Genomic DNA, 20,748 nt, shown 5'->3' on the forward strand with positions numbered 1-20,748 from the left:
GTTCAGAGATGTAACTCTCTCCACAGTAACTTTAGTCAGTGCCTTTGTTCGCCACCTTGTGGTGCTGCAAGTGATTGAGATGTTCTACGTACAGTTGAACGCACTAAATGATTACGAGGCCAGGATGAATTTAAAGGCTTCCTGTCAGAGAAATGCCTTAGAAAGGACCATCGGCAGTATTCTACAATGCCCCTCTGATTGATTCCTGCCCTATAGAAGTGCCGGCTTAATCACTTAATCACAGTGTGAATCTGGTCAAATGCAGCCAACCTGACTGTCTTTGTGGCGCCACCCTGTGGCTTTGTGTTGTCTCAGGTGTTCTTCACTCGGAACGGGAAGCTAATGGGTCGCCAGGAGGTGACGTGGCCGCCGGGCGGGTTCTACCCTACCATTGGGATGCTCAGCAGCGGGGAGAAGGTCAGAGTAGACCTGCACCCCCTCAGCGGATGAAAATCAGTGACCTGCATACTAGAAGTGGATGAAGTAAGCCCGAGGCCCAGCGACACATCACTGCATTCTTCATCACCTGATGCCTGACAAGTGACCATAATCCGACTTCAGTGGAGGTCAGAGGATTAGTGAAACTGGGGCCAGCATTTATTCTCTGGCGCGTTATAGTGTAGAGCACTGCGAATTACTTTTAAAGAATTTACCGTGAATTTTATTGCTGCAAACGTCTGGCGAAGTACCTTTTCAAAGCGGTCAGTACGGCCTGGTCCTGGCCTATGATTTGGTGGAGCCCTTCCAATGCCTGTCATGAGTTCTGGCACTCTCTGTTTATTGTATTTGTCTTAACCCCAAACACAGCAATGCTATGTCTAACAGTTCTGCTGCATCAGAAGGCCTGATTGTGGTTTCTAGCATGGGCACTAGGCGTCCCTGTTTCTTCACCAGGGTCCCAAATGGCACCCTATATACTGCACTTTTTTTTCAACATGCATCAACATGATGCAAACATTAAAAACATACTGGGCATTTGGATTCCAATTCTAAATCCTTCACTTTCCCCACATTATGTTGTTATAAACTTAATTTATATTTATTTTATATGAATATATTTATTATTTTTGCCTTTAATCTACATACAATACCCTATAATAAGAAAACACATTTGGCAATGTATATCTTTATACAAAAAAAAACGGAAATATCTTTACATAAGTATTCAGACCCTTTATTCAGTACTTTGTAGAAGCGACTCTGGCAGTGATCACATCATAGAAGATTCTTGGTTATTCCTCTACCAGCTTTGCAATCCTTGATATAGACAGTTATACCATTCTTCGTTGTAGATCCTACAAATCTCTGTCAGATTAGATGGGGAGTGTTGGTGAACTGTAATCTTTAAGCTACTCTGCAGATGTTCAAGTGCAGGGTTTGGCTGGGCCATTCAAGGATATTCATAGATCTGCCCTGAAGCCACTCCAAAGTTGTCTTGGTTGTGTACGTCTGATCATTGGTGCACTGAAAGATTAATATTTTCTCCTGTCTGAGGTCCTGTGAGCTCTGGATCATGTTTTCTTCAAGGAAATCTGCAATTTGTTCTGTTCACCCTTCCCTCAATTCTTCCCTCAAACCAGTCTCCCAGTCCCTGCCGCTGAGAAGCATCCCCATAGCATGATGCTGCTGCCTACTTGATTCACTATAGGGATGGGATTAGACAGGTGATGAGTGGTATCTCAATTCTTGTCATTCAGGCCTGAGTTCAATTCTGGTCTCATCAGACAAGACATTTTCTTTTCTAATGGTCTTTGAGTCCTTCAGGTGGCATGTCATATGACATTTACCCAGAATTGGGTTTCGTCTAGCAACTATACCATAAAGGCCTGATTGATGGAGTGCAGCAGAGATGGTTGTCCTTCTGGCAGGTTTTCCCATTTCTGTAAGAAAAATCCTGAAGCTCTATTGCCATTGGGTTTAAGTAACCTCCCTGATCTCTTGGTGGTTACAAACATCTTCCTTTTCACAATGATGGAGCCCACTCTGCTTCTGGGATGTTTTTTTTAATAACCTTCCCCAGATGCACTGTTAAGTGTGGGATCTTACACAGACAGGTGTTTGTCTTTCTAAATAATGTCCAGTCAGTTGAATTTGGCACAGGTGGACTCAAATCAAGTTCTAGAGACATCTCAGGGATGATAAAAGAACACATCTGAGCTCAGTTTGGAGTGTCATAGCCAAGGGTCTGACTCTGAATACTTCTGTACAAGTTATTTCAGTTTCCTATTATCAATAAGTTAGCACAATTACAGAATGTAACAATGTGATTTTGTTTTGACATCATGCGGTACTGTATTTGGACTGCAATATTTTTTAATGTTTTAATAAACTAAGTATATAACAAGAAAATGTAGAAAAAGTGAAGGGGTCTGAATAATTCACAGTCTACAAGTCAACTCCCTCTCAGTACTTACTAACCTGCTTCCTGGATCTGCAAAATCCTTCCCCCGGGTTTTGCAAACAGCTAAATTACTGTCAGTTTAATACCACAAGCATGTACATACAGATCTGGGCTAGGTGAGAGTAAAGATTATATTCACCATATCATATGGAGGGCAAATAAATTAATGAGGTGTGTAAATATACACTGTATATGCATGTGCAAATTGTGTACTTCAAAGCAGCTTGCATTTTATTTTTTTTTAGAGTGTACTATGTAGGAAAGAAATGTTGTAAGTTTTCCTAAATGTATCTGTAAATGGAGGTGTGAGAGATGGGCTCTCTTTGTCACTGTGCAGATGAATGTGCGCAGAACATTGTTTTCATTGCAATCAAATATTTTCAGATGAAGTGTACCAGAGATTATCATTATGTTGACAATATCTGCTTCAACAATATAATTTTGTCACAAGCACTTTAGCAACGTTTCATTATGCATTGTGGTGGTCTAGGCCGCTGCCTCCCAGCGCACATGCACAGCGGAAGCATGCGTCTGAACCCTGCCCATGACTTTTACAGTGAAAACGCTAAACTTCATTTTTCTCCACTGCCTCTATCAATAAAGCATACCTTTCTGAAAATGATCTCTTTAAAAACATGTTTGATTATGATGTTGCCTGTCTGCAGTTCACAGTGGGACCAGCAGAGGGCAGAGCCGCATCAGTTCAATCTTATCTGGCAGTCCCCTACTTACACTAAGAGACTGTCAGCCAGTGGGGGAAGTGACATCACTGAAAGTTACCAGGATTCTGCACATTTAAACACAATGTTAGAACCTAGCCTTTGTCATTCTTGCTGTCTTAGTAATAAACTCTATGTAAATTAGGGATGTGACAGTTATTCCAAATTATGATGACACCTGAATGAGCTGTGGTGCAACCAATTTATTTTTAGGAAGTCACAAAATTCGTTGAATGGAGCACCTGTATGCAATCAAGGTATTTAACTGAACTTTGTGTCTGGGAGGTCCCACCATTGTTTTATACCAGTACTATCAAAATCTACATTATGAAGACAAAACCACCATTAAAAGTAATTTCAGAATTAGATTATTTAAAAGCATCAATCAAGGGGAGGGTATAAGAACATTTCTAAGGTATTGACTATGCCCCTGAAGTACCTAGTCCATTATCTAGAAATGGAGAGAATATGGAAAACTCAATGAATGGGCAAAATTGCTGTCCGAATGTGCAAAGCAGAGACTTATCCAAATAGACCCTTGGCTACCAAAGGTGCCTCTACCAAATATTGACTAAAAGCGGTGTTTTGTTATTGTAATATCTTCTGACCGGTGGCAAAATTAATGTAATTAACACACCTTATTAAATCGATTTTGATTTCATGTTGTAACAATAACATTTGGAAAAGTCCAAGAGGGGTGAATACATTTGAGTCACTGTAAACTGTACAGGATACACCACGACGTAAGTCATTTTGTTTACATTTAAAACAAGGTTTCTCATTCTCAATCATTTAGATGACATTGCCAATTTCAGGCGTATTTTTACGTTGGTCAATCCAAACACCATTAGTGGTTAGTGAGCCTAATCAGGAACGCGCAATGTGTACAGTAATTGCATTATTTTCCTACAAAAATCTACACTTTAGGCTATTGTTGAATCAGAATGCGGTTGGAAATTAAGTGCAGAATATTGGTAAGGTGTAAGCCAAATCAAAGTTAGCTAACTTCTCTGGTTCTCCGTTAAAGATCGCCGTTGTTACTTTAAAAACTTAAAGTAGCGCCTTCAAGTTAGTTGTCCGAGTTCGGCGTTGCAATCACTCCTCGCTTTCCCCTCCACCAGCGCGCTGGCACTTCGACTGTTTATGTAGTAGGCCTGATGTTCTGGTTAAAAACGTGCCGTAAACAATTTCAACTATCAGGATATTGGAGGGAAAAATACTATTCGAATAATAAAATAATTTTCAAAGCTCATCCCTAATGTAAATGTGTTAACAGTTATGTCCTTCATCAGTGTCGAATGAGACGAGAGGTCACAGATTGTGTACAACAATTTCTTTATTAAACGATGGTAAAAGCACAATGTATATTCACGGTTTTCAGTCTGTATAATTGGAAGTTGTTTGGTTTGTGTCATCTTAGAATGAAAGTTTCCACTAGTCATTCATTGTGACAAAAAAAATGGTTTTCTGTGTTGGAATGGTTACAAACATTGCATGAAGATCGCTCATTGGCCAACTCATCTTCAGAATAACGACATCCGAGAAAAAAGAGGGACTACATTTATTATTATACCCATGTCTAGTCAAAGCAGGCTCATGAGGCACTAGGCTGTTCCACCTATCCACACTGCTCAATCAGGAAGTTATCCGGGGCATATGCACTTGGAGGAGAACGCTTCCCTGGCTATAGATCACAAATGACCTTGCAGGAGCCCAACCTTTCACAAGGAGTTGCTAGCACATGACACGCAAGGCAACCCTGTATGAGTAATCCATCCCACCAACTCCGGCAGGGCTGAGACAATTTGCACTGCTCTTTCTCAGGAGTCCCAGGCACTTTTGGTATGCTGCGACCAGGACATAAATCTGGGTCAGAATGTCACAGATGTCAAGCATTTTTAAGTAGGTGGGAGGTGGATTAAATGGTTCCGTTTAATCCAATTTATGTTTCGGCCCAAAAAAGTTATAGGATTTAGTTGTAAGTAACAGTATATAAATTTTTAAGAGTTCGACTTTAAGGGACAGCTAAAACATTTGCATTAAATGACACTAGACTGATTGGTTTCACTCAATCCCCTTATCTGCTTTTTTATCCAAATGATATGAAAAAATTTAGACATTCTGAGGATGGCCGAGCACATTCCAAATTAGGTTACATTTTAGAGGCACAAATATAGAGCTCAAAGGGTGAGCTTAACACCTTGCATCACACCACACAGACAGTCCCACAGGTAAGACAGAAATAAAGACAAACCTAAAATTTTAACAAAATGGATGGGTGGAAGTTAGTCAACTGATTATAGCTACTAATGTTCTTGGCTTATTAAAACCAGAGTCCAGTATCTCAGTCTTCCTCATCTTCCTCGTAGTACCGGTTCCTCTTAATCATCTCCTCTACGGACACGTCCTCGGTCTCCTCACTTTCCCAAAAGCCCACATCCTGAGACGAGCAGTTAATCTTGGTTCTGGGCTCTGCCTCAGAAGACAAGAGGGGACTGGCGATCTCTGATGAGGCAGCTTGGCAGTTCGGAGAAGGTACAATTTCCTCCTCTTCCACTGCTCCATCTTCTCGCTCCATCTTCTCTTCTTCCTTTTCTTCCTCCACCCTGTTCTCAGCATCCTGTTCTTGAGTTTCTTCCAGTATTTCTCGATAGTTCACGTTTAGAGGTGCAACTCTCCCCTCTGCCTCTTCATCAGAGCAGGTGTGGTTATCCCCAGAGCTGTGGTCAGAAGGCGTGCGGTTGTCTGGTGACAGGCTGTCTGGTTGTTCCTGGAACTCCATGCCCTGGTCAGGGCTGGAGAACACTTCCCGTTCTTCCAATGAGCCCATCCTCTGAAGCAGATGTGTCTCAGTATTGGCTGCATGACTTGCAGGGGTGGGAACATGGAAGGGTCTGGCCAGCGAGAATGGTCGGCTGCGCTCCTTGAGGGAGGAGCTCCTGCAGAGGGTGGAGCATTCGTTGGACTCTGGGCTGTAATCGCTGAAGACCGAGTCACTCTCCGGGGGCCACTTGGCACGGGAGGGTTTCCCAGCATAGCAACCATCTGAGGTGGGGCTAGACACCGTGTTAACCCCCTCTCCATCACCTTCACTGCGGGGGGGCCAGGAGATCTTCAGCCGACGTGTCTCCACTGGCTTGTCTTTCTCTGCTGAGCCCTGGCCGCCAGTCTCCAGGAAGGCTGCCACCACGTTGACCTTAGCCAGTGGAGACTCCTCGACCGTTGGGCTAATCAACAGGGTGCCTGTAGAAGCACACTTTCTCAGCTTGTCTTTGGAGAAGGTGGCGGCCTTGGTCGTCGGGTCTGTCCCCGGTTCGTCCTCGGCCCCACTGTCTCCTTTGGTCTCCCACAGTTCCTTGTGGGGTCGCAGGCCAAAGCCCTCATCGTAGTTGCCCTTGGCCTTGAACAACTGGCAGAAGTGAGGCTTGCAGTAGACCTGGCAGTGCAGAGAGGCGTAGGTACCCAGGCTGACCAGGAGAGGGAGATAAGAAGCATTTTCATAAAATCGAGCAGCATAAACTCCAATACTTCCACCGGAGGAACAGCACAGTCAACCTAAATGACTAACAGTGACATCAGCGGATGGTTAAACAGTGAAAGCAAGCCAGCCGCCCCACCATCCTCTCACCTGAGTTTAGTGTTGCAGTGGAAGCATCTAAAGCAGGTGCTGTGGTAGACCTGTTGGTTGGCCACCAATCTCTCCAGAGGGTAGACCGTCTTCTTACACGACACACAGCTTTCCCGTGCAGGCAAGCAGAAGCTCTGCGCGACGCACAAAATGAACAGTTGCGTTCAAGGCGGGTCAGGATTTGAAGGGATTGTCAATTGCTCTTAAGTCCAGAAAAAAGGACTTGTCGGTCTTACCCTGGTGGCCTTAGACTGGGCATGGTCCTTCTGGGTTGAGGACACAGAGGGGATTCCAGTACTGGAGCCTGCTTTGATATGAGAAGAAATATCAACACTGTCACACACTGGTCACTAGAGGGAGCTGTTAACATTATAATGTCCAGAAACTAGAACCTCATTTACAGTGGAGGACACATAATCAGACATTAATGTAGATCTGGTTAAATTCAGTGTTGGACCAAATGAGTTACCACTGCTGTCTGAAGAAGAGGCTTTCCTACTGTTAGGCTCTGAGTCCGGACCCTGAGAAGAATGGGATAGGGGATGATTTAGGGGTATCACAGAGACACGGAGAAAGAGAGAGACATTTTTCTTAACCTAACCCCTAAGTTGTAAATCCCATTTTGCCAAGTGGGGACAGATTGTTTTTTTTTTTTGGGGGGGGGGGGGGGGGATTTCCGGTCCTCAGACACACACAAGCATGCACAGACATCACAGCTCCTCACCATGTCCTCTGGAGGCACGTTCTCCTTTTGTTTGCCACCGTGCGTCCCGTTGCTGTGAAGGTCCAGATGGTCACTCTGTCAGACAAAGGAAAACCGGCAGGTGTTTTACAGCGAACCTATACCCAACACACCCTGGTTTGGGAAATTCAACCACACAAGGCATTGAAGCCGAGAACGAGAAAGTGTGAAGGACAGGTACTCACACTGACTGATGAAGGTATGACCTCGGTTTTAGACACAGCAGCCTGGTACAAGGCCATCCTGTCCCTCAGCGGCATGGACTCCACACTGCCTGCTTCGACTGTGGGAGACACCGCCAACGTTACACACGTATCAACGCTACAGTGGAAAAGAAAGCTAATTCCCATGTATTTATTTTTTGCTATGGATGACTTGGATTGATTCTTGACTGACGATCAATGACTGCTCACCTATTACAAACACACACACACACACACACACACAGACACACACACACACACACAGACACCCTTCTAAGCTACAGACACCTTATTCAGCACACGGCAGACTGTAGGTCGTTATGTCTCCTCAATGTCACTCCATCTTGCATATGCCTCTGCTCAACAGTAGTACACTGCATAGTATGACATTTGGGATGCAACCACGGTGATGGAAAAACAAGGTCACAGTGGGAACAGAAGGAAAGGCCCTCTTCCTGGAACTGTCCTTCTTGCAGTAATCACAGACATTCTGCTGATCAGAACATTCTCTTGCCAGTATATATCACTAGAGCGGCTACAGGAAGGAAATATGTCCATATATTTTAGTATGTACTTCCCTGTAGATGACGGAAATAAAGTGCACGCTTGTGGAAAACACTAAGGCACATGTGCTATTAACTCTGGAGTCCTCCTCTGTGTGTGTGTGTGTGTGTGTGTGTGAGGCGCAAGTCCAACAGTACCTCCAAGCAGCTGATCCATGTTATCAGGAATGCCTCTGGCCCCGTCGTTCCGCACCAACTCTCTGGACACCTGGAAGCACAGAACCAAGCCACAGTATCAGGACAGTGTCTTCCATAGCTGTAGTCCCGTATTCAGCGGTCTCTAAGCGCGCTGGTCCGTGTCGTCTCTAGGTTAGAGCCCAGGACCATGTGACGCACACGTGGTTATCACAAGGCTAGCATGAAGACGGCACAGGGAGAACCGGACAGTTGTGAGCCCGGCGTTCTGACAGGAGGAAGACAGGAGTGGAGGGAGGACGGCAGCCTGTCAGTCACAAGCTGTAGGCGGGCCTGTTGTCCTGGGCGGCTTCACCTGCCCAGCCCCTCCCAGCCTGCACTGCTCTAATCCCCTTATGAGCTCAGTGAGCCTGAGACACACACACACACACACACACACACACGTCTGCCCTCCTGTCTATGAATCCCAGTCAGCCCCAGCCCTGGTCAGGACACTCACCAGTTAAACCTGCCCTCCTCCGGGCCACAACAGAACCGCGGAGGCACTTCTGCGCTCTTTCATCTTGTTTACCGGGTCACTCCACCCTGAGATTTTAACCCAATTAGAGCGCCATATACCAACTGGACCGCATGAACCAGTCAATCTGACTCTCGTCCGCAACATCTTCAGACCACGGCACAAGAGGGCGGAGTCCGACTTCTCAGCTTGGGTTTAGGAAACCAGGCGTTCAGTGAGCAAGGGCTTTCAGAGCACAGGTCAGTAATAACGACCAGGAGAACACGACTCACTGTCCTTGGCACAAAGCCCTGAGCATCAGAGACCAACGTCAGACCAGGTTCCACCTGGCCTCTACAGGCCTAATGCCAGGACAGCCACTGGGGCCTCTCCAACTGCACCTTATTACCTTCAGAGGGCACTAGGGCCTTAGGCACTACTTGCAGTCAACAGAGGTGCCCTATGTAAGAAATAGGGTGCGGTTTGGGATTCACAAAGACAGACAGACGGCAGAGGTTGAGCAAACCCTGATATTAAAAGGGGAGAATAACCATGCTGTTCTTAAGGGAAGTTCTAGTTTTGTGCATCTGTCTGTATTTAATATGCGCACTCACAGGAGGGGGTGACGCACGCTGTTTCATCCTCCACAGTGGATTAATCTAGACTCCAGAGGGAGCTGGGCAGAGGCAGACAGACCCCAGCTGGCCCAGGCGGACCTCAGCCAGCGAGTCCCCTCTCTTAACCCAGCCGGAGGCCCCCCATCCCTGCCAAACCTCTCTTCATCCATCCCCTTCGTCACCCCTCTCCTCTGCAGACTGTAGTCACGGGTGGTGCCTCAACAGTATTTGGGGGGGGGGGGGGTGGACCAGGAGGAAGATGTAAACAAATGGCCGGGAGGCAGCTGAGCTCCCAGAGAGGGAGGAACTGATCAGCGGGCCAGACAAAGAGCTGACACTAATCCCACTGACAATTAAAACCCCATGAGACCATGAGACAGACTGGAACCTCTCCCTGAAGCCACCCGCCTGTCCACATGCTGCCAGGGAACCAGGACAATGAAATCAGAAAGACCAATTCAAGTCAGTGAGTTGTACGCTACATATAAGTCAAAACCAAAATGTACAAGTATGTAAGTTAAAGTCCTACAATACCTAAACCACATTACACTCAGTGCAGGCTCTAGGATAGCTCTCCCATCACAGGAACCAATTCACACCATCATTTGCAATAACCTAATAACAACACACTAAAACACGCAAAGAGAGCCAAACAGACATGGAAGGCAAAAACGACAGAAACACAGCAATAACAATCTGCTTATGGAAATTAGATTTAAGGGTCTGAGACCACACAAAGATCATTAAAGAAAATTATATTTACCTCTCACAAAGCAAAGCAAAGAGCTACGGCGAGATGAGAGGAGAAAGCGGCTAAACTGGAGCACTAATGCTTGTCCTGGAGTTCAGAATATCAACAACAGCTAACTCAATTGTCTTCATTACACTGTAGCTCCACTATACTGGCCTGCCTTCCTTTCTGCCTTGTCACAGAGAGACGAACAGAGGGGAGGGGAGGCCTTCGGAGGGGGTGGCATATGTAGGGGAGGGGAGGCCTTCGGAGGGGGTGGCATTTGTAGGGAAGGGGAGTGGGAGGGATGAAGAGGGGAATGACGGGGGGTGGATGAAGTTGGGTCAATTAATTTCACAGTGCCTCTCCCTCATGACCGTCTCATCCAGCAAAGGAAGGAGAAGGGGGAGGAGGTGGTGGAGGAGGCCTTACTTTGATAAACTGGGAAGAACAGGGAGTGATATCTGAGGAGTCTCAGTTTCTAATCTCTACTGCAGTCATGTGCATGCCTAGCCCATGACATCACCACCCCTGGAAGACAGGAGAGGGGAGGGGGGGAGGGTTCAGTAGCAACCAGCCAGTCTGGGGTTGCTGGTCGAAGGCAGGGATGAGGCTAGGTTTGTGGGTGTGCGGGGGGAGCCCTGGGTCACTTCCTGGCTGTCAGCTGGGACAGAGAGAGTCACGGCTGCAGAAGAAAGATGCTGCCAGCTAAGGTGCGACAACTCCCTCAGATGCTACTAAACAGTCCTCTGATCCGTTCCTCGTTGGACATCTATGTTCAAAAACCAACTAGCTAACTCACACAGCGTTGTCTCCAGGAGAAGAAGAAGAAAAAAACACACCAAAAGTCTTGAAATTAATCTGTACTAAACTAAAAACCCTAACAACAATAGACAATGCATCTCTACTTGACACTGAGCATTTGAAGGAGGTAATGGCGTTAAGGGCCTGCAACACATATGTGCAAAGTTTGTATCTCTGTATCAAATAGCCTCGTGGTACATTAGCAGATGGAAACCTGACCGGACAAGCTTTTCTGGCTCAGAAAAGCTTTACGTAAAGAAAATTTTAAAAGTCGTTTTTGAACTTCAAACTTGATGTCAAATGTTTTCTCAGGGCTTGTTTACATTACAAGATAGAGAATAAAAATGCTAGACAGACTTTGTTTTGCATGATCATTTCCATAGCGTTCGAATTTACACCAGCATGATTGAGAAGTAACATGCAAGATTGCGGCCGTAAGTCGCAGAACAATCGAGCGATATGCATGCAAACTGCGCTGAAACTTCATATAGTCCCCGACAACAATCGCCTTCACGCGTGCAAACTCCAGGGGCGCTCTATCGAAAATGTGGCGCACACTACCTCGGAAGGTGGCGTCTCAAGCTATCAATATCTGCAAGTTTACACAACAAGACAATCCAGCGTCTCGAGTCTTCCTCAATATGTCTCAGAAAATTGAGTGTTACACAAACAACCCTTCATTCTGTAAGCCAGAATGTATTACAATCCATTGTTTGGTTTTCTTCAAACAGCCGTTGCAAAACAAAAGAACAAAAGGATCCTTTGTTTTCAAAGGACCCTTATCTACTTGTCTATTATCAACACGACTGTTTACCTCCAAGGGAGCGTTAGGAGAAGGACAGTGTTTGTTTTGAAGCCCTCCGCCTCGCCCTCCCATCTGCTGGAGGGTATGTTTATATCTAGTCCAAGAAGGGATGAGAGCAGTGCATGTGACTAGCAACATGACTTACCCCAGGAGGGCCCAGACCCATGGAGAATGCCATGGCAGAACATTCTTCACTTCGATTAACACAGACCTGTTGTCTTGTGAACCACAACATGAGAGCTTCAGAGAGTCTCCCGACCACAGACCAAAAGCGCATGAGACTTTTCTTAACAAAGGAACATACTAGCCGAAGTCACGGTCACAGAGCAATATGCTGCACCGACATCTGACCCTGGTCCACATGATAAAACTTGTAAAACCTAAACATGTACAGGTTCTTCTCAGAACAAACGTTCAATCCACACATTTGCTAAACAACTTCTCTGAATGATTTTCCAGTTTTCTGTCAGCCTCATTTCTGTTTCAGCCATTCCCAGTTTTTGAATAAAAGCGGGTGAAGAATGTCACAAAAAAGATAACATCAATTTCATGGAGATAAAAGGGGTCGTGTGGCTTTCTAATCAGTGAGTTGGGGACTGGATGTGGTGCTCAGCTTTAGCGTCTACATGGACTATGAAGCGTGTGTCAGTGTAGTGGGGTGGCGGGGCCCAGGGTGAGGCTGAGGCTGGGTGGACTGTTTCTTCAGCACACTCAGATTGCCACCATGGAGATTCTGGGGCAGCGGCTCCGCAGCCTGGAACAGGGAGAAGACGGCCGGAGTCTAGCAGATCCTAATCACGGATACATTCCAAAAGCATCCCAAATCCTTGAATCCAATGTTTGTTTTGAGCAACATGTTCAACTCTTTCTTTCAAGTGAACAACTGAAGCATTCATGTCCTGTGTTGTGCGCAACAGTCGTTAAAGTAAGATACTATAAAAAAAAGGTGTACAGTCATTTAAGTAGATCGGAAACAGTCATAGTTTCCCTTCACTACCTACTTTCTAGTTTGGTCAAAGAGGCTAAAACCATGGAAAGGCCAGGTTACCAGAGTTCATTGGGTGTCTGCCAGGTGCAAATGGTAAAAGCTCTCCCAGATGTGAGCCTTTAGAAAATATCCTTCTTGAAGGAGCTGGCTTACCCACACCAGAACAGACAAAAGAGAAAAAGGCAGGGAAGAGGGGGGTAGAAATAAAATGGGAAGGACATGAAATCTAACGTAATGTCAGTTGAAATCCAGGGAATGACAAGAAATGAAATTTTATATTTTGGAGAAGTTAACAGTTTGATGGCAGAGATCATCAGAATCACCCTTCACAAGACAGATTTTAGGCATTCTTTAAAACGCACTGATTCTCAGGTAATAGTGAACATAAAAAAATAAAAGAAACTTTGTTAGAATACTCTACGGCCCGCTGTGATTGAGCCACAACACCTATGACTGTGCGATTTCTTCCGACAATCTGTGGAAAATCTAAGAACATGATGAAAGACTCTTTAAAAATGTGTTTGTAGCATGTAATAGAACACAGTGTAAATACATTTTTAGGCTTAATCACATGCAAAATAAACAGCACGCGCGGATTAACATTGCTGAGTTGACAGGATTCATTGACAGGAGCTGAAATACAATCGCAGAATAATCAACAGAAACAAAATTCTAAGAGAACTATAGTCATCTTTACCGTGACTGCACGTCATCTGCATGAGAATTAGCGAATTTACTTTAAAACGGGCAGTAAACTAGGTTATAGCCTACCCTCCAAATTGCGTTGTGACTCGACGAGAACAGTCAAATGTCGCCAAGGCGGGGGATATTGTGCTGGAGGTAGAGGCTACGACTGCGTGCAGCCGTGGACACCGGACTGATCAAATTATCAGGCTGTGATGTGGGCCTGACGATACCCTATAGTGCCGGAATGTCATTATAATTGTAGTTCTTGTAAAATTGTCCTATTTTATTTATCTAACATGTCTCTTATTTTTTGTAAAAGATGATTCTTTGCATTCATCAAATTGTGGGTTCAAAGTGCACAGACTGAATACTAGAGGACATGTGTAAACATTTGACAGCCGTACAACCAACGTCCCGAGCACATTTTGAAATGCTTGACCATTAGTTTAAAACAAAACGGTTATGTTAATATGCCATACTACGAAATGTATTAGAAAAACATTTAGCCTTCTATGCAGTCCCGTACCCAGATAGTTCAATAGTCTAATGGGGATTATATTTAAACATGATTCGGTATGGCCACCAAAATGTATAACGTGTTAAAATAACTGCCGTTAGATAGATAACGTATACGTTTCTTTAGGGTGAAATGTCCTACTTGTTGGTTTAAGCATAAGAGCATTGGCTACGGTTGCATTCAACAAGAGGTAATTTATATTTGAATATTTTTGTATATTTTAGCATCTACATTTACACGGGGAGCTCAATTGTGGTCCACTTCAGCATTTCACTGCCAGTTATTGAGAAAAATATCAGATTTGGGTTGAATGTGTAAATGTAGCCAGATTGGCGTGCCATTTTGGTAATAATAAATAATGATTCTGTTCATGTATAATTTTGAAAATGCCTTGATAAAATGAAATTATTTCCTCTACCTTTAATATTTATCATATGGACACATACTGCACCGTTTTGGCTCATTGGCTACTGGGCATACAATACTAGCATCCAAAATGAAAACCAGCACCTATTTCAGTCCTCTTCCAGCACATCTCTCGGGACACCAGACGGTCAACATCTACTTATTCCAGACTCAGAGACACATACTGTACCTGGGATGAAATAATACCAATAATTCCCTGCTGTTGGTTTAAATCCCCTCAGGTGACATTCATGGCGCTAGCCAACCGGCCACTACTGTGGGAGGAGTCCTGTGTGGGCCGGGTAGAATATCAGACATTGTTTTGTGGTCCTACTGGCGAACTAATGGACCTCCGGTATTATTTGATCAGTTCAGTAAGATGGCTCAATGTACTCAAAGCAGTGATGGGAAACGTCAGCAGACGTGTTATCTACCTCTTTAAGATTAAAGTCTCTAAATGGGGATTAAGGCTTTGCTAGTGTTAACGGCAACATGGGGACAGGCATGAATGTTTGTTTGTGTTTGTGCTGGCTTGCCTGCCAACGTGTGTGTGTGTGTGTGATAGAAAGGGGGAGAGTGCTTGTCTGTGGATGGGTGATTATTAACGTAGAGAGAGTGAGGATGGTTTCGTATGTGTTTGTGTGTGTATTTAATAGAGAGCGCAGTAAATTATTCCCAGTGTAATGGGATGTTTTTAGACATCTGCATCTTGAAATCCTTAACCCAGATGGACGTATTTACTTACTGCTTTACTTCTCACTGAGTTGCCCTTTTCTGCAGCCTGCTTGTACCTTGGAGAAAAAGAGATGGGGGTTGTGAGCAACGGACTGTATAATGGAGATGTAGCTGTTTACAGTTGTTATAACCTCCATACAGCTAAGCGCTCGGGAGAAAACTGCCGTTAGGGTGAGAGAGACAAAAGAATCTGCTGCACAACTTGTATGGAATCCTTCTGAATCTAATGGTACATGTGAAAACTGCGCAGTGCTGACTCCTAGTTGTCAGATACTGGAAGTGGTGATCTCAGCTTGAAACTAGAGCAGGCCTACTCTGGTTCTGCACGGCCAAAACACAGGTTTTTGCTTTCACCTGATAGTTAATTACATTAACCTGGTATCCCAGGTCTAAATCGGTCCCTTATTAGAAACAGAGGAAGAAAACCAGAAGTGTTTTGGTTTCTCCAAGAATTGATTTGACTAGCCCCGCGCAAGAGCAGTAACCTGGCAGAGTTTCCAAATCAGAGTTCAACCAGGGAAAGAAGCTCGGTAGTAAGTAGGCTATGCCTGATTAACGGAAACGTCTGGTTTATTCTGAGACGGATAAGGGTGCTGGATGTTTACAATTGCCATGTAGCAATCATAAAATAACAAAAACTATGTTTTAGTTAATAAAGAAAGTCGAGTAATACACTTGATCAGAGTTAGGGAAAACATGTATAATTCACAGCAAGGTAATTTCAGTTAACTTGTCCTTGACTTAGAATTGTCTACAGTATGACTGGAATAACAGGTTTGTGGTGATGTCATGGATAAACATCACAAAATATAAACAAAAGTTAGGGAAAACAGTTGAGAAACAGGTATGGGGGGGCACACTGAATCTCAGACATTTATGATTAATAGCTCATTCTGCTTTAAAAATTCCAAAAATCTATCATGGTCCTTAAATTGTTTGTGCTTTTGCTTACTCCAAAGTGTTGTGGAAATGACAGAACATTTTTACAAACAACCAATGAATAAAATATAATTTAATCTACAGCTACCCATAGAAAGTATAGTTTAATTAACCAAAGATTCTTTCAGAAAAGAAAATACACTACATCCCAATTTTTTGTGTGCAAATGTGACATACAGTGTGTCAATCTAAATTGACTACAAATTGCGAGATAAAATAGTATGCTTGGTTGATTTGTCAACATAATGTGTAATTAGGTAAAGCTACCAGACCAGATCTCAGGGGTCATGAATGGAGTAGCAACATGATAGGTATCAGTGTTTCTGCTGACTAGGGCAAGAATCATCTGTTAGGAAGTAAGCAACAGTAAGAGTGGAAGAAACTTACATGGAGAAGCGCTCAGCGATGGTGTTGTGCTTGCCTCTGCTGCACACTATGGACAACTCCTTAGCTGTGACTCTGAGGGACTGGGAAGCCCACTGTCTGCGACTGAAAGGATCAACAGCCATCTTGGTTCTTCTGAGGGAAATACCACTCTAAATGCTTGAAGAAGGAAAAAACACACAATGTGACTTTAAACTAAAGTCACAGTTGAATGAACAAAGGTATTCTGACAGTCGTACAGCTCAGACACTCCTCTAGATGAAGAGTTTTATTTTTTTTAAAGGCTTCAACAGGGTATCGTCATGTGGGAAGAGACGCATGCTGATAAGTCTATGGAATGAGCAGGCTGCAGTGAGGGACAGTAGGGGGCTGTTGTCTAGGATGGCTCCTGGTCCCTATGAACGGCTGAATGTGTGACTCAGCAGTGAGTGAGACAGCCGCTGAAACACAGCAGCCAGTCATCCAACTTGGGCCGTCACTGAGACACTGAACTCGTCGTGAACTCAAAGCCCTGGAGCCCCCCTACAGCAGTTCCAGCAGACATTGCCATGGTAAAGCCCACACTACCACGCCTGTCGTACATGCACTTGTATTTCAACTGTCCACTCGGCAGCGGCTTGTGGGTTTTGGTGTTTTGAGATACTGCTGTATTGCCCGGGAACTTCCTTTTGGATCAGAGATCATTTGAGCCCGTTAAGAAATGGAGCCAGACACACACACCCACCCACCACTAGGTGAAACCGTTGACGACAGACAAATTGCCCTGGTTGGCATTCATCTAAATCTGCTGCTCTCACTATTCTGAACACTTTTCTAGTGCTTGAGTGTCTTTCGAAAACACCACGCACATGAAATCAATATATTACCTCAGACAACGAATTTTGGGAATTGACAGCTGCATATGATTGACTGGAGTAAACTGAAACGGATAGGAAGAGCATAAGGCGAACATAATACACAAAACGTATGCTCCCAGCATAGAAGAAACCCTGACTTTCAAAACAGTATTTCCAGATAGGATTTGATATTCTTATTCCTTTCTACATAAAACACACTTAACCCAAGCTTTTAGAGGAAACCCAGAACTCTCTGGCATGTTACCTACCTCACTGTTTCTCTAATCACTGCTCTCTTTTTTCCTAGACGTTGGATCAACTTCCCTCAGTCTCAGGTGTAGAGGTCTCTCAAGTCCCTTCTCAGTAAGACTTCAATTATGAGCTGTGTGGTCACAGAAATCTGTTATATGCTTGGAGAAATGGGAGGGGTGAATCCAGACATTCTAACCAATAGCAATGCAACATTCCCTTCCACCTAGCAGGTACAGTACTGAACTCCTCCAACACACCAAGCAACTGTGACTACAAACAATAGTGGAGCACGACAGCCAGGGAAGATTCCCACCTGATTCCTGGAAGTGGATCAGACTCCACCCACTTTCTCATGAAGTCTAAGGCTGAGAGGATGTGAGTCATTACCAAAGCAGCCTAAATCCAATGACGCCAAGTGTGTGTGTGTCTGTGTGTGTGTGTGTGTGTGTGTGTGCTTGTGTCGAAAAGCCTTTTATTGCAATCAAACCCATTTTTTCATCCTTACTCTATTAGGGGGTTTTTCCTATTTACTGATGGAAATTTATTGTTGCTTACTCTGAGGTTTTAGGCTGGGAGTCTGTGTAAGAACTTTGTGACAACTGCTCATATAAACAGGGCTTTAGAAACATTAACTTAATTGATTTATTTCACTCTTCTCCTCCAAAAGTTCGTATTTGTGTGTGGGTGTGTGTGTTTGTGTGTATAAACATGTACTAAAAAACAATCCTTGTTGTCCCTCTGAAAGATGTTTCTGTTTTTTCTGCCCTCTAATTTAGCATGTTGTTGTACAGGACTGTGGCACCAGGGTCGAGACTGTGTCAATGGGACTACGGTCTAGTTCAAACGCCATGATTATCTTGGGGCTCTGTGTTCCTAAAGCCAAATCTAACCTGACACATACCTTTGTCAATGAACGAAAGGATTTCAGAGAATGAAAGGTGCTTTGAATTCAAGCCATTTAACAGCCAATTGCCTGTGTGAAATACACCTCTGTTTTACTTTGGGTGGTCTGTGACTGTGTGTCTTTGGAGGAATAGTGAAATCTGCCAGGCTGGCAGAGATATCATATTGGTGCTACACTCAACAACAAGCTGTAAATACACAAATGCCATACCTAAATGTGAACAGGCAAGGGCCAGTAGACATGTCTTTTAACTACTCATCCAAAATACACACAAAAAACATGATGACATCAGCAGCTGGGATCAGATTATGTGTAACAGTGTCCTGTTGATGAAATCATGAATATCTTATTCCAATAAAATCTGAATTATTTATTTTGAATCCCATGGATAAAGAAACCATGACCAAAAACATTTTTGTGAGGGAACGAAGTTATTGGTTCAGTTTCTGATCTCCCAGCCTTAAAAAAGTTTTAATATCATTTTTTTCTGTTTCTAACATCTTGGCCGGTCAGGGGAGACGATAGCAGCGTCATAGGCCTATATATAGAAATATGCTTTTGTCATGAATAAACATATTCCTTATCTGTTAAGTAATAAAAACATGTCAAAGCTAACACCTGATTTTATAGTAGCTCCTGAATTTATAGTAGCTGTTTCTGACACTTCAGGTTGCATTGCAGTAATGAGTCACATTTTGCAGGTTTTTTTATACTGGAATTCCCAGACAACTCACATCAACAACTCTAATTGGTGACCAAAAGGATAATAGGCCATTATGAATGATCATCATCCCCAACAGTTAGGTAATACTCCAGTCCTACAAAACACTACACCAAACCATAACAGTTTACAGGAGGAAACATATTTTAATAAGCAGTTAGCCAGCTAGGTGTGGTTGTAGGCCTAGTTAAAAAAAAAATATGTCCAGACATTTTATTGAAAGGGACCTAAAGTTAACATAGCAGGTTGAAATGAAATCCATGAATTATGATGGAGTTGCAGTGTTTGGAGAAGGTAAACCGATGCTCTTACATCACATACAATTACATTTATCACAAACTACAGATTTAAAGACCAATTGAATTCAAACCCTAAATTGAGGCATTGTTATGGGTCAGAAACATTACATCTGGTGTGGAAAATAACTACAAATGTAGCCCACTATATCAAAGAATGTGATATGATAACTGTTCAGATAAGTATAAAGTGCCATTGCATTCAAAGGCAATCGATTAAACCCAGCTCTTGATCCATTTCAGAAACAAATTCTACTACTTCCATTACTCCTATACCAACACTAGAACTACCATTACTGTTTCACCACCACTACTACAACTATCACTACTAATACCATCACTACCACTACTACAACAATTACTACTAATACCATCACCACCACTACTACAACTATCACTACTAATACCATCACTACCACTACTACAACTATCACTACTAATACCATCACCACCACTACTACAACAATTACTACTAATACCATCACCACCACTACTACAACTATCACTACTAATACCATCACTACCAATACTACAACTATTACTACTAATACCATCACTACCACTACTACAACTATCACTACTAATACCATCACTACCACTACTACAACTATCACTACTAATACCATCACTACCACTACTACAACTATTACTACTAATACCATCACTACCACTACTACAACTATCACTACTAATACCATCACTACCACTACTAATACCATCACTACCACTACTACAACTATCACTACTAATACCATCACTACCACTACTACAACAATCACTACTGATACAATCACCACCCCTACTACAACTATCACTACTAATATCATCACTACCACTACTACAACTATCACTACTAATACCATCACTACCACTACTACAACAATCACTACTAATACAATTACCACCACTACTACAACTATCACTACTAATACCATCACTACCACTACTAATACCATCACTACCACTACTACAACTATCACTACTAATACCATCACTAACACTACTACAACTATCACTACTAATACCATCACTACCACTACTACAACAATCACTACTAATACAATCACCACCACTACTACATCTATTACTACTAATACTATCACCACCAGTACTACAACTCTTACTACTAATACCATCACCACCACTACTACAACTATCACTACTAATACCATCACTACCACTACTAAAACAATCACTACAAATACCATCACTACCACTACTACAACTATCACTACTAATAC

At 43.4% G+C, this 20,748-nt stretch overlaps 2 protein-coding genes across 10 annotated transcripts in view; one reads left to right on the top strand and one right to left on the bottom strand.

Moving 5' to 3' along the window:
* The window catches only part of spryd3 (SPRY domain containing 3), a 58,317-nt gene extending 57,230 nt beyond the window's left edge, over positions 1–1,087 (top strand). For all 3 annotated transcript variants that reach the window (XM_020051765.2, XM_020051766.2, XM_020051767.2), the window contains one exon: positions 316–1,087. In XM_020051765.2, coding sequence (XP_019907324.2) covers positions 316–450 — 135 coding nt within the window. In that variant the 3' untranslated portion in view covers positions 451–1,087. The remainder of the gene's footprint in view (positions 1–315) is intronic.
* A 3,344-nt stretch (positions 1,088–4,431) lies between these two features.
* Positions 4,432–17,859, bottom strand: lima1a (LIM domain and actin binding 1a). Of its 7 annotated transcripts, none has more exons than XM_010875245.3 (10): positions 17,604–17,859; positions 16,502–16,657; positions 15,186–15,231; positions 8,395–8,464; positions 7,676–7,773; positions 7,473–7,547; positions 7,218–7,269; positions 6,985–7,052; positions 6,749–6,882; positions 4,432–6,587 (listed from the first exon to the last, which is right to left on the bottom strand). In XM_010875245.3, the coding sequence occupies exons 2-10, from the start codon at positions 16,621–16,623 to the stop codon at positions 5,465–5,467; spliced, it is 1,788 nt and encodes a 595-aa protein (XP_010873547.2). In that variant the 5' UTR covers positions 16,624–16,657; positions 17,604–17,859; the 3' UTR covers positions 4,432–5,464. The 7 variants fall into 7 exon arrangements, with proteins under 7 accessions (XP_010873547.2, XP_010873545.2, XP_034152041.1 ...); XM_010875243.3 differs by having other exon boundaries at positions 6,985–7,055; positions 17,604–17,858; XM_034296150.1 differs by lacking the exons at positions 15,186–15,231; positions 17,604–17,859 and having other exon boundaries at positions 6,985–7,055; positions 16,502–16,606.
* Between the last annotated feature and the right edge of the window lie 2,889 nt (positions 17,860–20,748).

Source organism: Esox lucius, chromosome 12 (genome assembly GCF_011004845.1).
Source record: "Esox lucius isolate fEsoLuc1 chromosome 12, fEsoLuc1.pri, whole genome shotgun sequence".
In the NCBI taxonomy this organism is placed as follows: Eukaryota; Metazoa; Chordata; class Actinopteri; order Esociformes; family Esocidae; genus Esox; species Esox lucius.

What these genes read in the sequence shown, in the direction of transcription:
- lima1a (XM_010875243.3), bottom strand. Translation starts at nt 16,623, where the DNA reads ATGGCTGTTGATCCTTTCAGTCGCAGACAGTGGGCTTCCCAGTCCCTC. An exon ending in TCATACCTTCATCAGTCAGT is followed by an intron (nt 7,548 to 7,675) that starts GTGAGTACCTGT and finishes TTTGTCTGACAG; the next exon opens with AGTGACCATCTGGACCTTCA. An exon ending in CTCTTCTTCAGACAGCAGTG is followed by an intron (nt 7,056 to 7,217) that starts GTAACTCATTTG and finishes CTCATATCAAAG; the next exon opens with CAGGCTCCAGTACTGGAATC.